We start from the raw sequence: 20873 nt of genomic DNA, 5'->3' as shown, positions 1-20873 counted from the left end.
CAAGACGAGACGCTTTGCACTCACTAAAAACACCATGTACGCATGCTGACATTTACAATATCTTAAGAATATGTTTTTTTGTGCTGCTCGCCTGCATCACTGAGGTAAATCCAAACCCAGATAGTCCAGGTTTTACAGAGCCGATGTATGAAGTATTGACATAGAGTCAGTACCGACTGTGCTGTGAGCGCCCCCTGCTGCTATAATACCACGGAAACATTCAGTATCATCACACATCACTGTTAAAAACAGACTTTCCCAACAGGAAACACAAGTTTGCAAACCACGCACTCTCTCTCACACCAAAGTCCATAGAGAAAATCTGTGATTTTAACTCACAGAGACACAGGAGCTGCCGGTCTACTGCTGCCTCGTGTGGTCAGTTTGTGTCACTGGGTTAAGTCTCAATGAAATATTTAAAAAGCAGAATTCACAAAATAAGACATTTGAACTTAGTGAAGGAGGCAGCAACTCCTGTGAACTCCTGTGTGCTGTGATGTAAAAATGATGATTTTCTCTTTGGGGTTTGGTGTGTGAGAGTGAGTGGTTTACAAACTTCAGTTTCTTGCTTAAAATGTCTGTCTCACAGTGAGATAAAGATGTGAACATATTTTTAAATATACCATCGACTGAAGCCGACATACATTTTATTAGGTTTTTCAACATGTAACTGAAGTTTGTAAACCACTCACTCTCCCACACCAAAGTCCATAGAGAAAATCAGCGATTTTAGCTCACTTAGACACAGGAGCTGCTGGTCTGCTGCTACCTCGTGTGGTCATTTTGTGTCACTGAGATAAACCCAAACAAAGGATTCCAAACCCAGAAGTTGCCAAAATAACATGTTTGAACTAACTGATGGAGGCATTAGTGGATCAAAAACTCCTGTGTGCTGTGATGTAAAATCACTGATTTTTTCCATGGACTTTGGTGTGGGAGAGCCGATAGGTTTACAAAGCGACACAATCTTGGGTTTCCAGTCAAGAAAAACCACTGTGTAACAGTGAGATAACGTGATAAACATATTGTTAAGATATTATAGGCTTAAGCCGAAGTAGAATTTATTGGATTAGTCTTTTGTCGAGTGGCAAAAATCAATTTTTGTTTTTTTGTTTCTTCTTGTTCTGGCAGTGGTTGATTTCACAGAGAACGACTTTGCCAGGATCTAGGTGAAAAGATAAGGGGGGGAAAAAAGAGTCAGCAGAAAACACGAACTCTCACTTTAAATTGGAGAGGAGACAGCGGAGGAATAACAAGTGACTCATTATGATGCAAAAATTGTCATACAAAGGCAAATTCAAATTCTGACAACCTCCGCTCAGTAGCAGGAAAAGTTCAATGTTTACTTCTCTGACCTATCAGACATTGATTTACAACACAAGTAGGGGGGGGGGGGGAAACAGATATTTTCCCCTGAAATTTCTCATCTTGCCGAGCAGCTTCGACATCTCACAGCAGAAATCTATGAGTGGGATTATCCACAGCATTGGGGTTTGTTTCTCTGTTTCCGGAAAGGACCTGCTGATGCTGGATGTTGGTTTTTTGCTGTGAACCTACGATCTCTCAGTCTCACTATTTTACGCGCGACGGTAAGTGAGAAAACGGCAATATCGCGCCCATGTTCTCGCCTGAATGAGTTTGTCGGCGTCTTCGTTCTTCTGCGTGAGCTCCACCTCCTGGGCGGCCAGCTTGGCCTTCAGGTCGTCCACCTGTCAGAGAGAGAGAGACGAGACAAAGACGCCATGAGGTGAAGACAATACGACGGCTGATACTTCAGCGCTGAATGAACGAACGACATCCATCAAACCTGAGAGAAAGACTTCTCAGACCTTGAACATGTAGCTACTGGACTGATTTAAAAGCAGTTTATATAACATCATCTATTCAAACGTACACAATATAAACTGTGCGAGAAGGTAATGGGTCAACGGGAAGCCATAACTTGTATGTCAATCGATCAAGCTAGCCTAAATTCAGAATTTAAAATATTGTCAGAAATTCCACTATGTAGTGTACTTTAAAAAACTATTTTGTAATGCCTCTTTAAATGGCAGTGGAGCAGAGTCTAAACCCTGGCAAACACATGTTAGCGAGCATTTAATTGGCAATAGCGAGGATTGTAATGCTGAAAAAAGGTTGAATCAAAGGTCTTCATATTAGCAATAGCAGTTAGCACCACTTATCTGGCAATATGCAAGTTTCTATAGCTGAATACATTTGAACAAAAGGTCTAAACCTTGGCAAATACAAGTTAGTGCCATTTAATTGGCAACAGTAAGGATTCTAAGGCTGAAAAAAGGTTGACTCGAAGGTCTTAATATTAGCGATAGCAGTTAGCAGCATTTAATTAGCGATAGCGAGGATTCTACGGCTGAAAGGAGTTGAGCAAAAGGTCTAAACATTAGCAATAGCAGTAAGCACCACCTATTTTCAATATGTAAGTTTCTCGGACTGAATAAATTTTAACAAAAGGTCTAAACCTTGGCAAATACAAGTTAGCACCATTTAATTGGCAATAGCAAGGATTCTATGGCTGAAAGGCGTTGAACAAAAGGTCTAAACGTTGGCATTAGCAGTTTGCGCCATCTGACTGGCAATAGAGATGATTCTATAGCTGTAGAAAGTCAAAGAAAAGGTCTAAACGTTAGCAATAGGAGGTAGCGTCACTGAACTGGCAATAGAGAGGATTCTATAGCTGAATAAAGTTGATCAAAAAGTCTAAATGTTAGCATTAGCGCTATTTATTTGGCAATGGAGCAGATCCTTTGGCTAAAGAAAGTCAACCAAAAGGTCTAAATGTTAGCAACAGCGATTTTTTTTCTGAGATTCTTTGGTCTAAGAAAGTTGGACAAAGGGACTAAATATTAGCAATAGCATTTAGCACCACTTAACTCCTAATAGAGACAATTCTATGACTGAAAAATAGCCAAAAAAAAGGTCTGGATATTAGCGATAGCAGACAGCGCCATGCAGGATTGAGCTACAGTCAAGCATGTGACTTTTAATCCATTATTAAAACAAATCCTTTTCTGTTTAGGAAGATAAATTGAGAGAGAAAAAGATGAGTGACATGCACATCTGAATAAAATAATAAAAATGATATATACGCTTTAGAATGAAGAGCAGCCGTCAGCACACACACACACACACACAAGGACGGGCACAAAGAGAAATTAAAGCGGTAACAAACTCCTCATAACTCCCCGACAAACAGGGCTGTGCATTACCGTCCGACTCCATCAAAACGCGGCTCTGGGGAAATAAAAACAGACTGTTTTTCATGCTTGTCTTTCAGCTAATTAACAAACAGGAAATCAGGCCGCGGGGAAGACGGGCCTTTCAGGTCCCGACGACTCCACACAAAAGATTCAGTCAAACATTAGACGAGCACCAAGTGAGCCATCAACATGATGAATAGGCAGAGGAGGGGGGAGGAGGAGGTGAGGAGGGGAGGAGGGGAGGAGGGGAGGGGAGGAAAGGAGGAGAGGAGGAGGAGGTGAGGAGAGGAGAGGAGGAGAGGAGGGAGAAACTAATTGGTGGCAGAGATGGTAAGATTCAATACATCTGAACTTCTGTGTTTATTTATCTAACGCTGCTGCTGTAGATCATAGACATCATCAACCCCCAACACTGTAACCCGTGTACCAATACTACACCTGTGTACTTATACTACTACTAAACATAGGCACGAGAGCAGGAAAACATCATCAACCACCAACACTGTGTACCAATACTACACCTGTGTACTTATACTACTACTAAAAATAGACACGACAGCAGGAAAACATCATCAACCACCAACACTGTGTACCAATACTACACCTGTGTACTAATACTACTAGAAAAAATAGACACGACAGCAGGAAAACATCATCAACCACCAACACTGTGTACCAATACTACACCTGTGTACTTATAATACTGTAGATCATAGACATGAGAACAGGAAAATATCATCAACCACCAACACTGTGTATCAATACTACACCTGTGTACTTATACTACTGTATGTCATAGACATGAGAGCAGGAAAACATCAACCACCAACACTGTGTACTAATACTACACCTGTGTACTAATATTACCGTAGATCATAGACATGAGAGCAGGATAACATTATCAACTACCAACACTGTGTACTAATACTACATCTGTGTACTAATACTAAACATAGAAATGAGAGCAGGAAAACATCATCAACCACCAACACCGTGTACTAATACTACACCTGTGTACTAATACTACTACTAAACAGACATGAGAGCAGGAAAACAACAACCAACACTGTGTGCTAATACTACATCTGTGTACTAATACTAATACTAAACATAGACATGAGAGCAGGAAAACATCATCAACCACCAACACAGTGTACTTATACTACATCTGTGTTCTAAAACTACTGTAGATCATAGACATGAGAGCGGAAAACATCATCAACCACCAACACTGTGTACTTATACTACATCTGTATACTAATACTACTGTAGATCATAGACATGAGAGCAGGAAAACATCAACAACCACCAACACTGTGTACTAATACTACACCTGTGTACTTATACTACTGAAGATCATAGACATGAGAGCAGGAAAACATCATCAACCAATTACACATTGTGTACTAATATCACACCTGTGTACAAATACTACTGTAGATCATAGACATGAGAGCAGGAAAACATCATCAACCACCGACACTGCGACTGCCAATGTGTACTTATACTACACCTGTGTACTAGACTAGACATTGTTAGTGGAGACACAAACAGATTAAAGTAAAAATAAAACCTCCACAAAGTTTAAGAGGGGAAAAAAAACACATGGAACTAATGTTTCCTCTGGAGAGCAGATGACTCACACACTCACACACACATGCTTGTGTAGCATCTCCTACAGTCCACCCCATCACACACACACACACACACACGCACACACACGCACACGCACGCGCACACACACACACAGAGCATTAATGGAAACTCAGTGCTGCTGCAAAGTGGAGTCTCTTTAATTAGAGGACTCCCCCATTACCATACAGCTCCTACACACACACAAACATATATATATATAGACTTGTTTGTGTTGCCTCTGCAGGACCACGGTAAAACACTACTTTGTGAGGACCTGCAGTAGGAAATTGGTCAAGATGAGAGTTTTAGTGAATTGCAGTGAGTCTGTTAAGGATAAGGTTAGGCATGAACTAGTTATGGTTAAGGTTAGGCATGAACTAGACATGATCTACAAATGGTTAAGGTTAGACATGAACTAGTTAAGGTTAGGCATGGACTGGTTAAGGTTAGACATGAACAAGTTATGGTTAATGTAAGGCATGAACTAGTCGTGGTTAAGTTTACACATCAACTAGTTGTGGTTAAGGTTAGGCATGAACTAGTTGTGGTTAAAGGTTAGGCATGAACTAGACATGAACTAGTTATGGTTAAGGTTAGTCACGGACTAGTTGTAGTTAAGACTAAGCACGAACTAGGCATGAACTAGTCATGGTTAAGGTTAGGCATGAACTAGTTATGGTTAATGTGAGGCATGGACTAGTTATGGTTAAGGTTAGGCATGAACTAGTTATGGTTAAGGTTAGGCATGGACTAGTTATGGTTAAGGTTAGGCATGAACTAGTTATGGTTAAGGTTAGGGATGAACTAGTTATAGTTAAGGTTAGGCATGGACTACTTATAGTTAAGGTTAGGCATGGACTAGTTATGGTTAAGGTTAGACATGGAGTAGTTATGGTTAAGGTTAGGCATTAATTAGTTATGGTTAATGTTAGGCATGGACTAGTTAAGGTTAGGCATGGACTAGTTATGGTTAAGGTTAGGCATGGACTAGTTATGGTTAAGGTTAGGCATGAACTAGTTATGGTTAATGTTAGGCATGGACTAGTTATGGTTAAGGTTAGGCATGAACTAGTTATGGTTAAGGTTAGGCATGAACTAATTATAGTTAAGGTTAGGCATGGACTAGACATGAACTAGTTGTGGTTGAGGCTAGGCATGAACTAGACATGAACAAGTTATGATTAAGGTTAGGCATGGACTAGTTATGGTTAAGGTTAGGCATGAACTAGTTATGGTTAAGGTTAGAAATGAACTAGTTATGGTTAAGGTTAGGCATGAACTAGTTATGTTTAATAATAGGCAGGAACTAGTTATGGTTAAGATTATAAATGAACTAGTTAAGGTTAGACATGAACTAGTTATAGTTAAGGTTGCTTTTAAGGGTTAGGCTGTCCAAATGAATACATGGAAGTCAATGCAGAGTCCTGAGAAGATTAGCTGTGTAAACCTGTGTGTGTGTGTGTGGGCTCGCTGTAAATGTGACACAAAGGGGAACAAACACAGGAGGACACACTGCTGCTGCTGATCAATACACTGACGTCACTAAGTATTTATGCATGTGTGACTTTGTGCGGGCGGATATTTGTATGTGTGTGTGTGGGCATGTTTATGCAAAACAGCAGCAATGCCCAGTATGTGAGGGTGAAACCGCGCGTGTGTGTGTGTTCTTACACACACACTCGTAGAGCGTGTATAATTAGGGGATGCCTCACATACAGAAACTGCTGCTGCATTATTCATGAAATCTGCAAACCTGTGTGTGTGTGTGTGTGTGTGTGTGTGTGTGTGTGTGTGTGTGTGTGTGTGTGTGTGTGTGTGACAGTAAACATCTGAACTAATGCATGAGAGTGAAGGTGTTAGAGATGAAAACATTAAACGATCGACATTTGACATTAAATACATGTAGGAAAAATTCAAACGGTTGTTTTTCACTGAAGTCTCTGAACAACAGTGTACAGTGATGTTAAAACATAGTCGCAGGTAAAATACTTCTACTTTACTGTATTACAGTAAGTAGTACTACTGCAACATGTACTACCCTTATTACTACAAGTATTACTGCTAGAACTACTGCTGTTTGTGCTATCAAGGTTCTGGAGAACATTTGGAGAGAAAGGTGCTGAGGACAACACTATGTAGAGATACTTCACCAGGGTCTGTGAATGCATCGCTTACCAGGGTCTTTGAACGCATCTCATTAACTGTTATTTGCTCAACACTATGTTGCGATAGAACTTTACCACGGTCTTTGAATGCATCTCTTACCAGGGTTTTTGAATGCATCTTGTAAGCTCAACACTATGTAGTGATAGAGCTTTACCAGGGTCTTTGAATGCATCTTGTAAGCCTAACACTATGTAGTGATAGAACTTTACCAGGGTCTTTGAATGCATCTTGTAAGCTCAACACACTGTAGCGATAGACCTTTAGCAGGGTCTTTGAACGCATCTCTTACCAGGGTCTTTGAACATCTCGTTAGCTCAACACTGTGTAGCGATAAAGCTTTACCAGGGTCATTTAATGCATCTCTTACAGGTTCTTTGAACGCATCTCATTAGCTGCTATTAGCTCAACACTATGTTGCGATAGAGCTTTACCAGGGTCTTTGAATGTATCTGGTTAGCTCAACACTCTGTAGTGATAGAGCTTTACCAGCGTCTTTGAATGCATCTCTTACCAGGGTCTTTGAATGTATCTGGTTAGCTCAACACTCTGTAGCGATAGAATTTTACGACGGTCTTTGAATGCATCTCTTACCAGGGTCTTTCAATGCATCTCGTAAGCTCAACACTTTGTAGTGATAGAGCTTTACCAGGGTCTATGAATGCATCTCGTTAGCTCAAAACTGTGTCGCTATAGAACTTCAACTTTCCAAAGGTTCTGGAGAACAATTGGAGAAGAAGGTGCTGGAGGACAACTTTACGTTACTTAAAACTTTGTTCTACTTTAAAATAACTTCTGTTCTCACCTGAGCCGAGGTGCTGTTGAGCTTCTGCAGGCCGTTCTCCAGCCGCTCACTCTTGTTGGTGAGGTCTTTGCTCTTCTGACTCAGCAGGCTGCCGTAGAGCTTGATCTGCTCCAGGAAGGACTTGGGCGTGGTGTAGTTGTAGCGCCGCTCGTTGGACAGGTACTCCCTGGACGTGTGATTGACGCTCGTGTGCACGTACGCCATGAACTTACTCACAGACTCCTTCACCTCGGGCTGCGAGAACAAAAACGCGAGGGGGAGAAAAAAAGGTCACATCACATTCAGAGCGGATGATTCTGCAGATTATTTCCTCAGGCTCTGGAGTTCATTTTTAGGTGATTCCATTTTTTACATTCACTCTGTCACGGTGTCTGATATCTTTTCAGAGCGTGAAAATAATTTTAGAGTGCCTCTATGTACATTAAAGTGAAAATTCAGCTTTTTCAAAGTGTGGTAGTATGTGGTACTAACACCTGCAAAATGACTCCCAATGAAAAACTGATTTTAGGCACTTAAATCTACACCAGCACACTTCTAAAGTATCTTAAAAATATGTTGTATTGCTTTATCTTGCCTGGAAACTGAAGTTCTCTCCCCCACACCAAATTCCATTAAGAAAATCAGTGTTTTTAGCTGACAGTGACACAGGAGCTTGCTGTTCTGCTGCTGCCCCGTGTGGTGAGTTTGTGTCACTGAGGTGAATCTAAATGAAGGATTTCTAACACTGGAGTCGCCAAATAACAACAGTTGAACTTAGTGATGGAGGCAACAGTGGATCAACAACTCCTGTTAACCCTGTTTCAGAGAGGCTTTGTAAAATCAGTGGTTTTCTCTATGGGGTTTGGTGCAGGATTGTGAGTGACAAAAGATATGTTCGACTAAAGACGGTGTATATTTTATGAGCTTAAGTGTCTAAAATGTGTTTTTAGTCAATGCCTCTTACAAGCACACGTTCAAAACCCTTGAACCTCTTTGAATGCATCCCTTACCAGGGTCTTTGAACACATCTCATTAGCTGCTATTAGCTTAACACTATGTTGCAATAGAGCTTTACCAGGGTATTTGAATGCATCTCTTAACAGGGTCCTTGAACGCATCTCATTAACTGCTATTAGCTCAACGCTAAGTTATGAAAGAACTTAACCAGGGTCTTTGAATACATCTAATACACTCAACACTCTGTAGCTTTAGAAAGTTAGCAGGGTCTTTGAACACATCTCATTAGCTGCTATTAGCTTAACACTATGTTGCAATAGAGCTTTACCAGGGTATTTGAATGCATCTCTTAAGAGGTTCTTTGAATGCATTTTGTATGCTCAACACTGTAGCCATAGAACTTTAGCAGGGTCTTCGAACACATCTCAGTAGCTGCTATTAGCGCCACATGTTGTCATGATAGAAGTTTACCAGGGTCTTTGAATGCATCTTGTCCCCTTCCCATCCCCGTAACTGTTTCCTTTAATGTCTTAAGAGCCTCTTACTTCTATATTCTCCACCTCCTGGAGGAACCTGTAGCTGACTGACTCCAGCGCCTCCTGTGGCCACTCGTGGAACCAGTCGATGGCGGTGCAGTTGACCACCGCGGGGAACTTCCTGCTGCGAACCCTCAGTTTACTGCCGACCGGAGAAAAACACAGAGCCACCTGAAAACACACACACACACACACACACACACACACACTGAAGGTCAAATTAAGTGATAAAGCAGAATTTATCTTTTTCGGCGACAAACGCCTGGGATTCCTGCGTCTGTTTCGAGAGAGAGGAGCGGAAAACGATGGATTAATTATTTGCAGCGACATCATTAAGCAAACAAAGCTCCCGGCAAGTATGTGGATTAAAAAGTGTGTGTTTGTTGTGAGTTGTGGGACTGTTTCAGACTGATTCTCACTGTTGGAGACGAACAGCTGGCTCGTGGAGAAGCTCAGCCAGATGCTCGACAGAAAGAAAAACACACATACACACACACACACACACACACACAGGAGGAAACCACAAAGACAAAAAGACACTGCTAATGACAGGAGAAAAACTACCTCGTCCTATAAGTAAATATAAGTAATTAAAGACAAAGTTTAAAAAGTGTAAATTCGCTTAAAAATAAACACTTATTTTGTTTGTTTTCGTAGCCTCAGATTAAGACTTTTATATAATTTACTTTAGGCAGAGTCTTGTTTTACAGCGGCAGCCATCTTGTGCTTCAGTAGCTCTGGGATTCTGTAGTTGGAGAAAAATGGCCTCCGCTATTAGCTCAACACTATGTTGCGATAGAGCTTTCCCAGGGTCTTTGAATGCATCTCTCACCAGGGTCTTTGAACCCATCTCATTGGCTGCTATTAACTTAAACCTCTGTTGCAATAGAGCTTTACCAAGGTATTTGAATGCATCTCTTACCAGGGTCTTTGAATGCATCTCATTAGCTGCTCAACACTAATTTGGGATATAACTTTACCAGGGTGTTTGACCATATCTCATTAGCTCAACTCTCTGTAGCGATAGAGCTTTACCAGGGTCTTTGAATGCATCTCTTACAAGGGTTTTTGAATGCATCTCGTAAGCTCAACACTGTAGCGATAGAACTTTAGCAGGGTCTTTGAATGCATCTTGTTAGCTGCTCTGAGCTGTGAGAAATGTTAGAATTCTTGATGTAGAACACCTTTAAATATTAAAAATAGCATTTATTTTTTTTCTTCCACAGCAACACATGCAGGGACAAACTCTTGGGGCAAACTTTGAAGAGAGTGACAGGATTATTTTTTTTTCTTCTCTCCTCTGGAGATCAGCTCTTTCCACTCAGACAGACAGTTAAGAGACGGGGAACTAAACAAATCCGCCCGTGCCTCTGGGACTGCCTCCCTCGTTTAATCACTCTCTCTAACCCGGGGAGGTGCTGGGAGCCAGGCAGGTGGTGGAGGAGGAGGAGAAGGAGTGTGTAACGCTGTAATAATGACTGGATAAGCCACCCTCCTGGAATCCCTCTGCCACGCCGGCGGGTAACAAAGCGTCTGCATGACGGTGAAATTATCTACGCGACGCGTTGCAGTTGATGTGAAAATGTTAGAAAAGCAGAGACAGAGTTTCGTTCAGAAAAAGGACGGAGCTCAAACACAAGAGAAAGATTAACGACAAAAACACAACTTTTGCTGGACGATTACACGTGTCGGAGTGGTTCACCTTGAGCTGCCGGCGAACGCGGTCGATGAAGAACTTCCAGCAGTTCTCCCTGGTGTCCATCATTCCCGAGGCGCGGACCTCTGGCCTCACGCCGCCGATGATGCTCTCCACCTCGTCGTCCGGGAACAGGTCGGGAATCTCGCCTGGAATTAACGAGCAACACCATCCACATGAGGGCCACACTCAGACTTCCATTTCCTCAACTTAGTCGTTCGAAAACTTTCTTATCGTCTTCTTCTTCTCCTCAGAGTGTGCTATCAGGCTAACGGGTTCACACAGAGGATTTATGCAAATGCGACGCAGTAACAGCCTCGCGGGAGCAAAGAGGAGCGTTGAGCATATATACATATACTGAATTTTTTGAGACGTTACTTCACTTCAGTATAAGTTTAATATAGGCACGGTTCGCAAACTGGGGTCCAAGACCTCCCTTAGGGGGCGCCAGAGATGTTTCCTCTGAGATTTTGAGGTTATCAAGAATATTTGTGCTAATTTAACTGTAACTTAAAATCCAAATAAACTTTTTTAGGTGTAAAGGAGAACTTTACCAGTGTCTTTGAATGCATCTCTTACCAGGGTCTTTGAATGCATCTCTTACCAGTGGTCTTTGAATACATCTCTTACCAGGGTCTTTGAATGCATCTCTAACCATGGTCTTTGAATGCATCTCTTACCAGTGTCTTTGAATGCATCTCTTACCAGGGTCGTTAAACGCATCTCTTACCAGGGTCTTAGAATGCATCTCTTACCGGGGTCTTTGAATGCATCTCTTACCAGGGTCTTTGAATACAACCCTTACCAGGGTCTTTGAATGTATCTCTTACCAGTGTCTTTGAATGCATCTCTTACCATGGTCTGTGTATGCATCTCTTACTAGGGTGAATGCATCTCATTTGCTCAACACTCCGTAGCAATATAATTTTACCAGGGTCTTTGAATGCATCTCTAATTATGAAAAAAGCTTCAAACCGATTATCAAAATAGTTGACGATTAATTTAGTAATCGATGAATCGTTTCAGCTCCAATATGTGCAGCTACTTAATGTTATTTGTTGTGATTAAAATTTGCTGTATCTACTGCCCTCTCTGGTCAAAATAAACCCCAAATCAAAGAGGAAATCATCTCTGTGCTCACACCAAAGTGAGTTCATAGACAGAAATTGTCTTCATGTCACTAGCTGACCTGTTTGCCTGATTTATACTCCGTCCTACGACTTTTAAAACACGTTAGGCATGAAAACTGCCGTGTTCTGGCCTGATAAAGACACAACACTCTCCTCTCGAGTCTCACAGACGCGGTCATATTTTGTCTCGCAGCATGAGCGGCAGTCATCGCCGCCGCCGTCGCCGTGTAGACGTTTCATCTTTCAGCTGTCGGGACGAGTGTCGCCCCCCCCCCCCGTTGCTCTCTTGATCGTGTTATTGACATGAAACAGTGACCACAGTCAGAGTGGTTGCTACGGAGACGACTGTGAATGTGCAAACCTTTAAAAAGCACCTTGGGGGTAAAAAGGACAGGACAGCCAGGACATTAAATAAACAAAGGATTAAAACAGACGTCAAGGTCTATGAATAAGTGGAATTTTGTTTTTTAAAGACTGCCCCCTGCTGGATTTGATTGCTGTCATCTGTGTGATCACCCTCCAGAGATTTAAGGGGAAGCTCTGCAAACGCCACACCAAAGTCCATAGAGAAAATCGCAGTTTTAAGCTCACGGGGGAACACAGTAGCCGCTGGTCCACTGCTGCCTTGTGTGGTCACTAAATGGAATCTAAATGAAGCATTTAAAATGCCGAATGTTACAAAACAACACAGTTAAAGTGACCGACGGAGGCAGCAGTGGATCAACAACTCGTGTGTGCTGTTTCAGAGAGGGTTTGTAAAATCGGTGGTTTTCTCAATGGGGTTTGGTGCAGGGAGACCTGAACTAGCACGGCCAAGGTTTTTGAACATAACATGAGGGTCAATTTGTTAAAAATTAATCCAATGCAACTACGGCACCTCATCCTTCACTGGAAATGCAAATATTTTAATTTAACACTGTTTTATTTACTTATTTTGTGACTGTCAGACATCTTTGGGATGTCACAGAGTGAGTAAGACGGCACTACACGGCGGGAGAAGGATGTTGTTGTGGCGACACATCTGTCTGTGTGTGTGTGTGTGATCGCCTCCTTCTCAGATCAATCCCTGGATTAAAGCTGCCGTCATATTTCATGCAGCCCAGAGTTGTACCCATTAAACGTGTCGTATAAGTCGACAAATGAATCGCCGCCTCGCTTTGTAATTCTTCACCGCTAATGTGTCGGATGGAGTTGATGTTGATGAGTGATTTGTTTCGAGGCCGGTGCGAGTGAGCGAGCGAGCGAGCGTTTTTCCATGTTGCACAAACACGACACGTGGTAATTAGCGGCGCCGGCTGTTACCCGACGCCAGCAGATCGTTGACCAGAACGAGGAACTTCTCGTCTGCCACTTGGCCATCAGTCATCAGGAACACCGTGCCAATATTCTTCACGCCAGCTTTGATGTAGAGCGATGCCAGGTCAGTCTGCGACAGAGAGAGAGAGAGAGCGACACATTAATGAGATCAGGCGGCGAGAAGATTTGTTATTTTCTGCGGTGATTCATGTCTGATACACTTGAATCACTGAGGATTTCCCCACTACTGTGTTTACATCCTGTAATTCACCTTTTCTTTTGACTTTAAAGTCGTATAGGGGCAACGCAATCCTCGGCTAACACCATCTTAAGTTTGAAAGTGTCTTCAGAGTAAAGTTTGCTGCTTTAATCGCTGGAAACTGTAGTTTTGTAAACACCACACCAAAGCCCATAGAGACAATCAGTGTTTTCAGCCCAGGGCGACACAGTAGCTGCTGGTCCACCGCAGAGTCGTTTTGTGAGTTTGTGTCACTGAGGTAAATATAAATTGAACATTTCACAAGCCGAAGTCACAAAACAACACGTATGAAGTCACTGATGGAGGCAGCAGTGGATTATTAAACGTATTCAACTCCTGTGTGATGTGATGTTATATCTGTGATTTTCTCTATGTGATTTGGTGCAGGGAGACCCAGAAAAATGTGAACTTGTCTTTTTGATTAAAATTTTACAAAGTAATGAAAATAACATCAATTTGTTAAAATGAATCAAATGAAATGAATGAATATTTTCATTAATTTGTAAAATTTTAATCTTTTGGGTCTCCCTGCACCAAATCCCATAGAGAAAACCACCGATTTAACCTCACATCACACAGGAGATTAATAATCCACTTCTGCCTCCATCAGTGACTCCATACGTGTTGTTTTGAGAATTCTGCTTGTGAAACGTGTCATTTAGATTTATCTCAGTGACTAAAAACTCTCGAATCGAGGCAGTGGCAGACCAGCAGCTACTGTGTCGCCCTGAGCTTAAAACACTGATTTTCTCTATGGGATTTGGTACCCATTAACTTTTGATTCAAATTTTACAAAGTAATGAAAATAACATGGGTTATTAGATTGTTATAATGAATCTTATGTAACTACAGCACCTTGACATTTCATAAAAATTGTTGTTTCTGTATAATTTCTGTTACTGTTAGACTGTTTTGTCTCCATTTAAGCCGTCTCAATTTTTGCAGTTAAATTAATGCAATTTCTGTTGAAATTCAACTAAAACGATGTGTAAACAATGTAAAAATGATTGTTAATGATGGCTGTGTTGCTGCTGCTGGGATTCCTCCTCAAACCTTCAGGTCAGCGATGCTGTAACCTTTCCTCAAGGTGATCTGGAAAACCTCCAGGTTGGCGATGAAGGCAGCCAGTTGGGTCAGACTCTGCTTGCCGCTGCCGCCCACTCCCACCAGCAGCGCGTTCCCCCGCGGGGACTCCAGGATCCGGTTTATGCGGCAGCTACGTGTTAGAGAGGTGCAGACAGAGGGAGGCAGATGAAGATAAATGTGAGTCATAATCCAAACAGCTGAAGACAAACAGACACAGGTAGATTCTCTCTCTCACACAGTGAACTCATCTGTGTTTCATAACACCGGGCTTTTTCAGAATCTGCTCGCAAACACAAACATGATGCATATTTAATTTTTCAATCATTTTGTGAAATCGCTCAACTATAATGGCACGTATACTTCTCATTATCATAACTCCTATAGAGCGTTTATTATGTGAGATCTAGAAACTTCATAAACTATGGACTGGGCTCATCTGTCTGCGATAGTTTGTGACCCTGTGGTTACTAAGCAACTGAGCAGCACCTAGACCTCGGCTAGGTCACTGTCACCCAAGTTTCCTGTCATTCATCTGAGCAGCGCCATCATGAGGACAAATGAAGTAGACGACGATCGTATACATCACCACCACATGCACTCACATGTGAGCCATGGCGTCCTCAAACAGCACCAGGCTGAGCGTGGCGTTGACCTCGTTGTAGGCGTCAAGAGCCTCCAGCAGGGTCGCGTTGAGGCTGCTCCATGACTCCGCCCACATGTACCTGGACTCCCCGATGCCGCGGGCAAAGTGGCAGAACACGTTCATGTCCCTGGTCTGCTCCAGAGTGTCCTCCATGTCCTCAGGCACACACACACACACAGATAGCATCACATTAGCATTTAGCTTAAAGAGTGTGGGCAGGGACACAGCTGCACAGCAGTGACCTGCTTCAGATTCCTTCTGTAAACTCCACCGGTGTAAATGTTTAAAGGTGTAAAGTTGTAAAGGTTTAAAGGTATAAAGATTTAAAGGTTTAAAGTTGTAAAGGTGTAAAGGTTTAAAGGTATACAGATTTAAAGATGTACAGTTGTAAAGGTTTGAAGATCTAAAGGTTTAAAGTTGTAAAGGTGTAAAGGTTTAAAAGTGTAAAGTTTTAAAGGTTTAAAGGTTTAAATGTGTAAAGGTGTAAAGGTGTAAAGGTCTAAAGGTCTAAAGGTGTAAAGGTGTAAATGTGTAAAGGTGTAATGATTTAAAGGTGTAAAGGTTTAAAGTTGAAAGGTGTAAAGTTGTAAAGTTGTAAAGTTGTAAAGGTTTAAAGGTTTAAAGGTGTAATGTTTTAAAGGTGTAAAGGTTTAAAGTTGTAAAGGTGTAAAGGTTTAAATGTGTAAAGGTTTAAAGTTGTAAAGGTTTAAATGTGTAAAGGTTTAAAGGTGTAAATTTGTAAAGGTGTTAATTGTAAAGGTTTAAAGGTGTAAAGGTGTAAATGTTTAAAGGTTTAAAGGTTTAAAGGTGTAAAAATGTAAATTTGTAAAGGTTTAAACTTGGAAAGGTGTAAAGTCATAAAGGTTTAAAGGTTTAAAGGTTTAAAGGTTTAAAGGTGTAAAGGTTTAAATGTGTAAAGGTGTAAAGGTACAGAGTGTGTGTGGTGATAAATAAAGAAAGCTTCTGCACATCATTTCACATGCAAGTGCGTGTTCCTCTGTGGTCTAAGCTGTTACCCACCAGTGATTTCTCTTTTTATCACAAACTCACAATTAGACAATTAGAAAACATTGCTGCTCTGTGGCACACGGGAACATTTCATTTTCTTTCTTCCTTTTTTTTTTTACTGCACCTTCTGTGAATCCCCAATATTCTACTGAAGAGATAAAGCAGCCATTTCTGCGATGTTTTAAATATGAATCACAAACTTTGTTTTACGCACAAAAACTTTGGCAACACTGAGAAATGGAGCTTTTACACTTTAAGTTTCTAAGTTATTGTTTCTAACTCTCCTATGTAAGCTTATATGTATGCTGACGTGTGCTGCTGACCTCTGACCTCTTGGCCAGGTCATCCTTGGAAAAAGAAAAAAAAATTTCCTCAATGTTTTTTGTTGTCGTTTATTTGCTGAAGAGGATCAGGGGCCACTGAGTTCTGAATTCTTGAGTTGTAAAGTCAGAGTTCTGAGAATGAAGTGCTTTACTTTAACCGGGACATTGTTCCTAAACGGTGGATTATTACAACGGGAATAAGGTTGCAAATTTAATTTGGTGTCAACCTGGGGAATGACTGCTGTAGAGTAGAGTGTGTGTGTGCGTGTGTGTGTACATCAGCTTCTTCATTGTGCCATGACTAGTGTCGGGGTAGTGTTGAGGGGAGCAGTGAACAGAAAAACCATTAAAATGTTTTCCAATTTGCTGGGCTTGACAGCGCAGACCCTGACAGCCAGACCCCGACACCAGCACACTGATTAATATTCTCTCTAAGCCTCCACTGGCCCTCCATCCCATCATACACGCACACACACACACACACACACAGCCCAAAAACACTGCGTTCTCGCCTCTTCTCTCCTCGCTGTGTTGACCACTGATGTCCAGGTCCAGACACAGAGCAGGCAGCCTAATGATTTCCTCCTCCTCTTCCTTTCCTTCCTTCCCTCCCTCCTTCCCTTCCTTCCCTCCTTCCCTCTGTTGAACTCTGTAAAAAACTCTCACCTCGTAGAACTTTTTCACCGTGTCTGCCTGCAGCTTATCAAAGACCTGGAAGTCCTGCTCCTCCACCAGCTTGTCTCTGTAGACGCGGTTGCACTCGTGCAGGTAGATTCTCAGCAGGTCCGCGGGGGCTTTCAGACACTCGCTGGTACAGAAGAGGACGCCCTGGGCACAGAGTGAGAAAGAGAGAGAGCGTTTCATTCCAGACGCCGATTTAGGCCATTTTCACTACAGCGAGGATGTGGAAAATACAGCACAGTCACTTTGCTGTAAATCAATGGATATTGAGTGGGCAAGCTGTTAGGTAGGTGTGTCGGAGGAGCTGGGGACAGAAACGCCAGAGCTTTTTTTTCCCTTTCATCTCGCAGTCTCAGAAGTGTTGCTGCATGTGGCGATAAGTTCTGTGGGCTGGTTTTGGATAGAAGGGAAATTAATTACGAAGAAATCCAAGGGTTCTGTCTGACATATCTGCTTTTATTACTGCATCGTTCCTGACTTTATTTCAAATTCTGGCCAAATAGAGCAGAGCAGAGACTCTCCATTCCTATGATAGATTGGTTTCTGGAGTAAATTTCCCCTAAATTCATGTTCTCTGCTAACATTTCAGATAATCCTGCAAAACCAGGAACAGCTACAACGTGAGCTGGAGTTTGATTCAAAGCCAATAAAAATATCTAGAAATGTAAAAAAAATAGGCTTTCTTTCTTCTTCAAACTCTTAGTTACACTGTTAAGCTAGGCTAGGCCAAGCTAAGCTAAGATAGCCTTCATTGTCATTGTAGAAAAACAAAAACCCATAGAACAAAATGATGGGTTGCTACAACTGAAGGTGCATTTGTAAAAACAGACACGAAAAACAAGAATACGTAATAAATGAATGGGTCTTTGGCTGCTGGTTAGCGCTAGCATTAGCCTCAGGCGAGCAGTTACGACCTAATACTGACTTCATATTCACCCACTTATTAATACTCACACAAACGCTCAGATTACCATGGTAATCCATTCTTTCCCTCTTACTACCTGGTAACTTGCGTGTCACCTGATTCAAACTGTTATTTACACTGTGAAGCTAGGCTAGGCTATGCCAAGCTAAGCTAAGATAGCCTTCATTGTCATTGTAGAAAAACAAAAACCCATGGAACAAAACGAGGGGTTGCTAGAACTGAAGGTGCATTTGTAAAAACACACACGAAAAACAAGAATACGTAATAAATGAATGGGTAGTTGGCTGCTGGTTAGCGCTATTATTATCATGCTAGCTTATCTAATGGGCAGTAGTTTAACTTTTAACTTCTTCAACTTTTGTATTTCATGAACAAAGAATGGGTCGGTTAGGGTCTAGTATTATTATGCTGTTTACTAATTTTAGTTGTTGTGTATCCTTTAACTTTAGTTGCGTTTGTGTTTGAAATTTTTCCTTGTCTCCGTTTTTCTTTGCTTGTTTTTTGTATTTTTAATTATAATTTTGAAAAAAAAGGAAAAAAGTTGGGGTTCACATTTTATCTTCATGCTAGCTTAGCTCACAGGTGCAATCTGGGCCTTTTGCATCAAATTCTTGCGGCTGTTTACTGAATCGTGGATTATTATGAGCAGAAGAGAGCGACGCGAAGATTAATATGTCTCCAGAGGACGTTTGCGTAGCGTGTAGGCTTTACCACGTCGCCTTTCATGCCGAGCCAATGAGAACAGAACGTAGCGCAGAACAGAACAGGTGTCGTATAGGATGAGGCGGAGGACGGACAGGCGCCCTGGAACTGTTTGTTCCCCTCTATGCTCCATCACACAGGAGGCTGAGGCAGGCAGATGTTGAGCGTTTCCAGCCCCCAGAACTTATTCTAATCAACAGAATCATCTCCGTGGGGGTAAAGCCAGCTAAATCTGATACGCCTTCATATCTGAGCCCACTGAATGTGACAATTGGCTGCTAAATCCACTGTGTAATGGTGCAGATGGAGTGTGTGCTGTATGTGTGTGCCGAAAGATTCCGACTGAGCCTGAGAATTATCGCCGCTCCTCGACGTCGACTCAAGTCAAGATGTCTTCAGCGAGTACGCGCGAACGAAGCAATTCTCTGACTTGAAATAGATCTCTTTTTCTGCTCCGTTTCATCGTTTAATGGTGTCAATCACAACAACGTTCTTTTATTATTTCTGTCAAAAAAAAGAGGCTGCAAAAACAAAAACACCATATGGCAACTCTACATAAGAGTCGCACTATGGGCTTAGCCATTCGTCATATCAATCAAACAAACGCTGGAAATCCACTCTTGTGTAAAGGTACAAGGAAAACGATTGACATTTAAATAACAAGTTAATGTGAGAGTTTGTAAAGTAAAAACATGATTTATGTGAAACACCTTGTGACGTGTATGTAGTGTTTGGTTAATAGAAATAGAAAGGAAAAACAAAAGTGTTTTCTGTTGATTCTGGGCTTTTAAACGATGAGCATCGTCTTTTGTTAGCATAAAGATAGAGAAAATAAGCACATTATTTTGATTGTGTCCTCAGAGATTAAGATAATGTTAAATCTAAGTCCAGGCTTTGGTCATTTTAGGCAGAGATACTCAAACACGACGAGCTTCAGCCATGGGTCGGGAAATGCTTTACCCGACCCATGGCTGAACCTAAAAAGCCTCAGCATACATCTCAAACATGTCCAGACCAGAGAAGAAAAATGTGGATCTTTAGGGCTTTGCTCCACTGACCATTTGACGCCATTAGTAGATAACCATCACTCCTAGAAGTGGTACACACGAGTACCAATTTTCGTCCACATAGGTAAAACCTGCAGCTGGCTCTTAAATTTTTTTCTATGACTGATGGAAATTGTGATGAATCCCCAAATTGTGTGCGGCTACGGATGGTATGTCTTGAAACAACACAAGACGACGGTTTCTCAAGAGATAGAGTACAACTAATGTGGTAGAGCTAGCACCCATTGTATCTCAAATGAGATTAAGTTGATCCGTTGTGGCGTTAGCCCGGCAAGAAAATCTGAATTCACCGTTAGCGAACAACAAAGTGCTAACAAACTAAGGGGAGAGAACTTTGCCCCGACTTCAGTTCTGAGCCTGAGCTTTGGCTGATTTGTTCAGCTCAGGTGAAAAGGATTAAAGAGCCGCGTGTTGGCGTGTATCTGTCTGTCCGTCTGTCAGACCGCCTTGTAGTGGAAGAAGCTCATCTGTGGAGCCTGACATCTGCTCCAGCTGCTCAGCCACCCAGCCGACTAGTGTACGGACATATTGTCCAGTCAGTGCAGTTCATTTCATCCTTCGTCCTCGTCTCCTGCCCTTCTCTTTCGCTCTGTCCGGTCTTCTCCTCCACATCCACTCAAACCTCAAGGAGCTCATTTAGGCTGACGTGGGAAAGACAGGCCTACACATTCACCCGCTGGTCATCATAGCAGCGAGCGAGCGCCCGGGCAAACAGTGCTCTTTGACAACCGTCTGATATCAGACTGTTTGTTCAACCCTTATAG

At 41.9% G+C, this 20873-nt stretch overlaps 1 protein-coding gene across 1 annotated transcript in view; it reads right to left on the bottom strand.

The window, feature by feature from the left end:
• The window catches only part of dnah9 (dynein, axonemal, heavy chain 9), a gene marked incomplete at both ends in the record, with an annotated part of 143014 nt that overhangs the window by 55690 nt on the left and 66451 nt on the right, over positions 1-20873 (bottom strand). The window contains 8 exons of the mRNA XM_083904660.1: positions 1629-1709; positions 7822-8055; positions 9303-9464; positions 10996-11138; positions 13422-13545; positions 14728-14890; positions 15363-15559; positions 17401-17562. Of these exons, the coding sequence (XP_083760786.1) occupies positions 1629-1709; positions 7822-8055; positions 9303-9464; positions 10996-11138; positions 13422-13545; positions 14728-14890; positions 15363-15559; positions 17401-17562 (1266 nt within the window). The remainder of the gene's footprint in view (positions 1-1628; positions 1710-7821; positions 8056-9302; positions 9465-10995; positions 11139-13421; positions 13546-14727; positions 14891-15362; positions 15560-17400; positions 17563-20873) is intronic.

This window comes from Microchirus variegatus, assembly GCF_963457635.1.
Source record: "Microchirus variegatus genome assembly, chromosome: 18".
Lineage (NCBI taxonomy): Eukaryota > Metazoa > Chordata > Actinopteri > Pleuronectiformes > Soleidae > Microchirus > Microchirus variegatus.
Note: the sequence above shows the minus strand (reverse complement) of the source record. Positions and strands in the feature narration are given on the sequence as shown.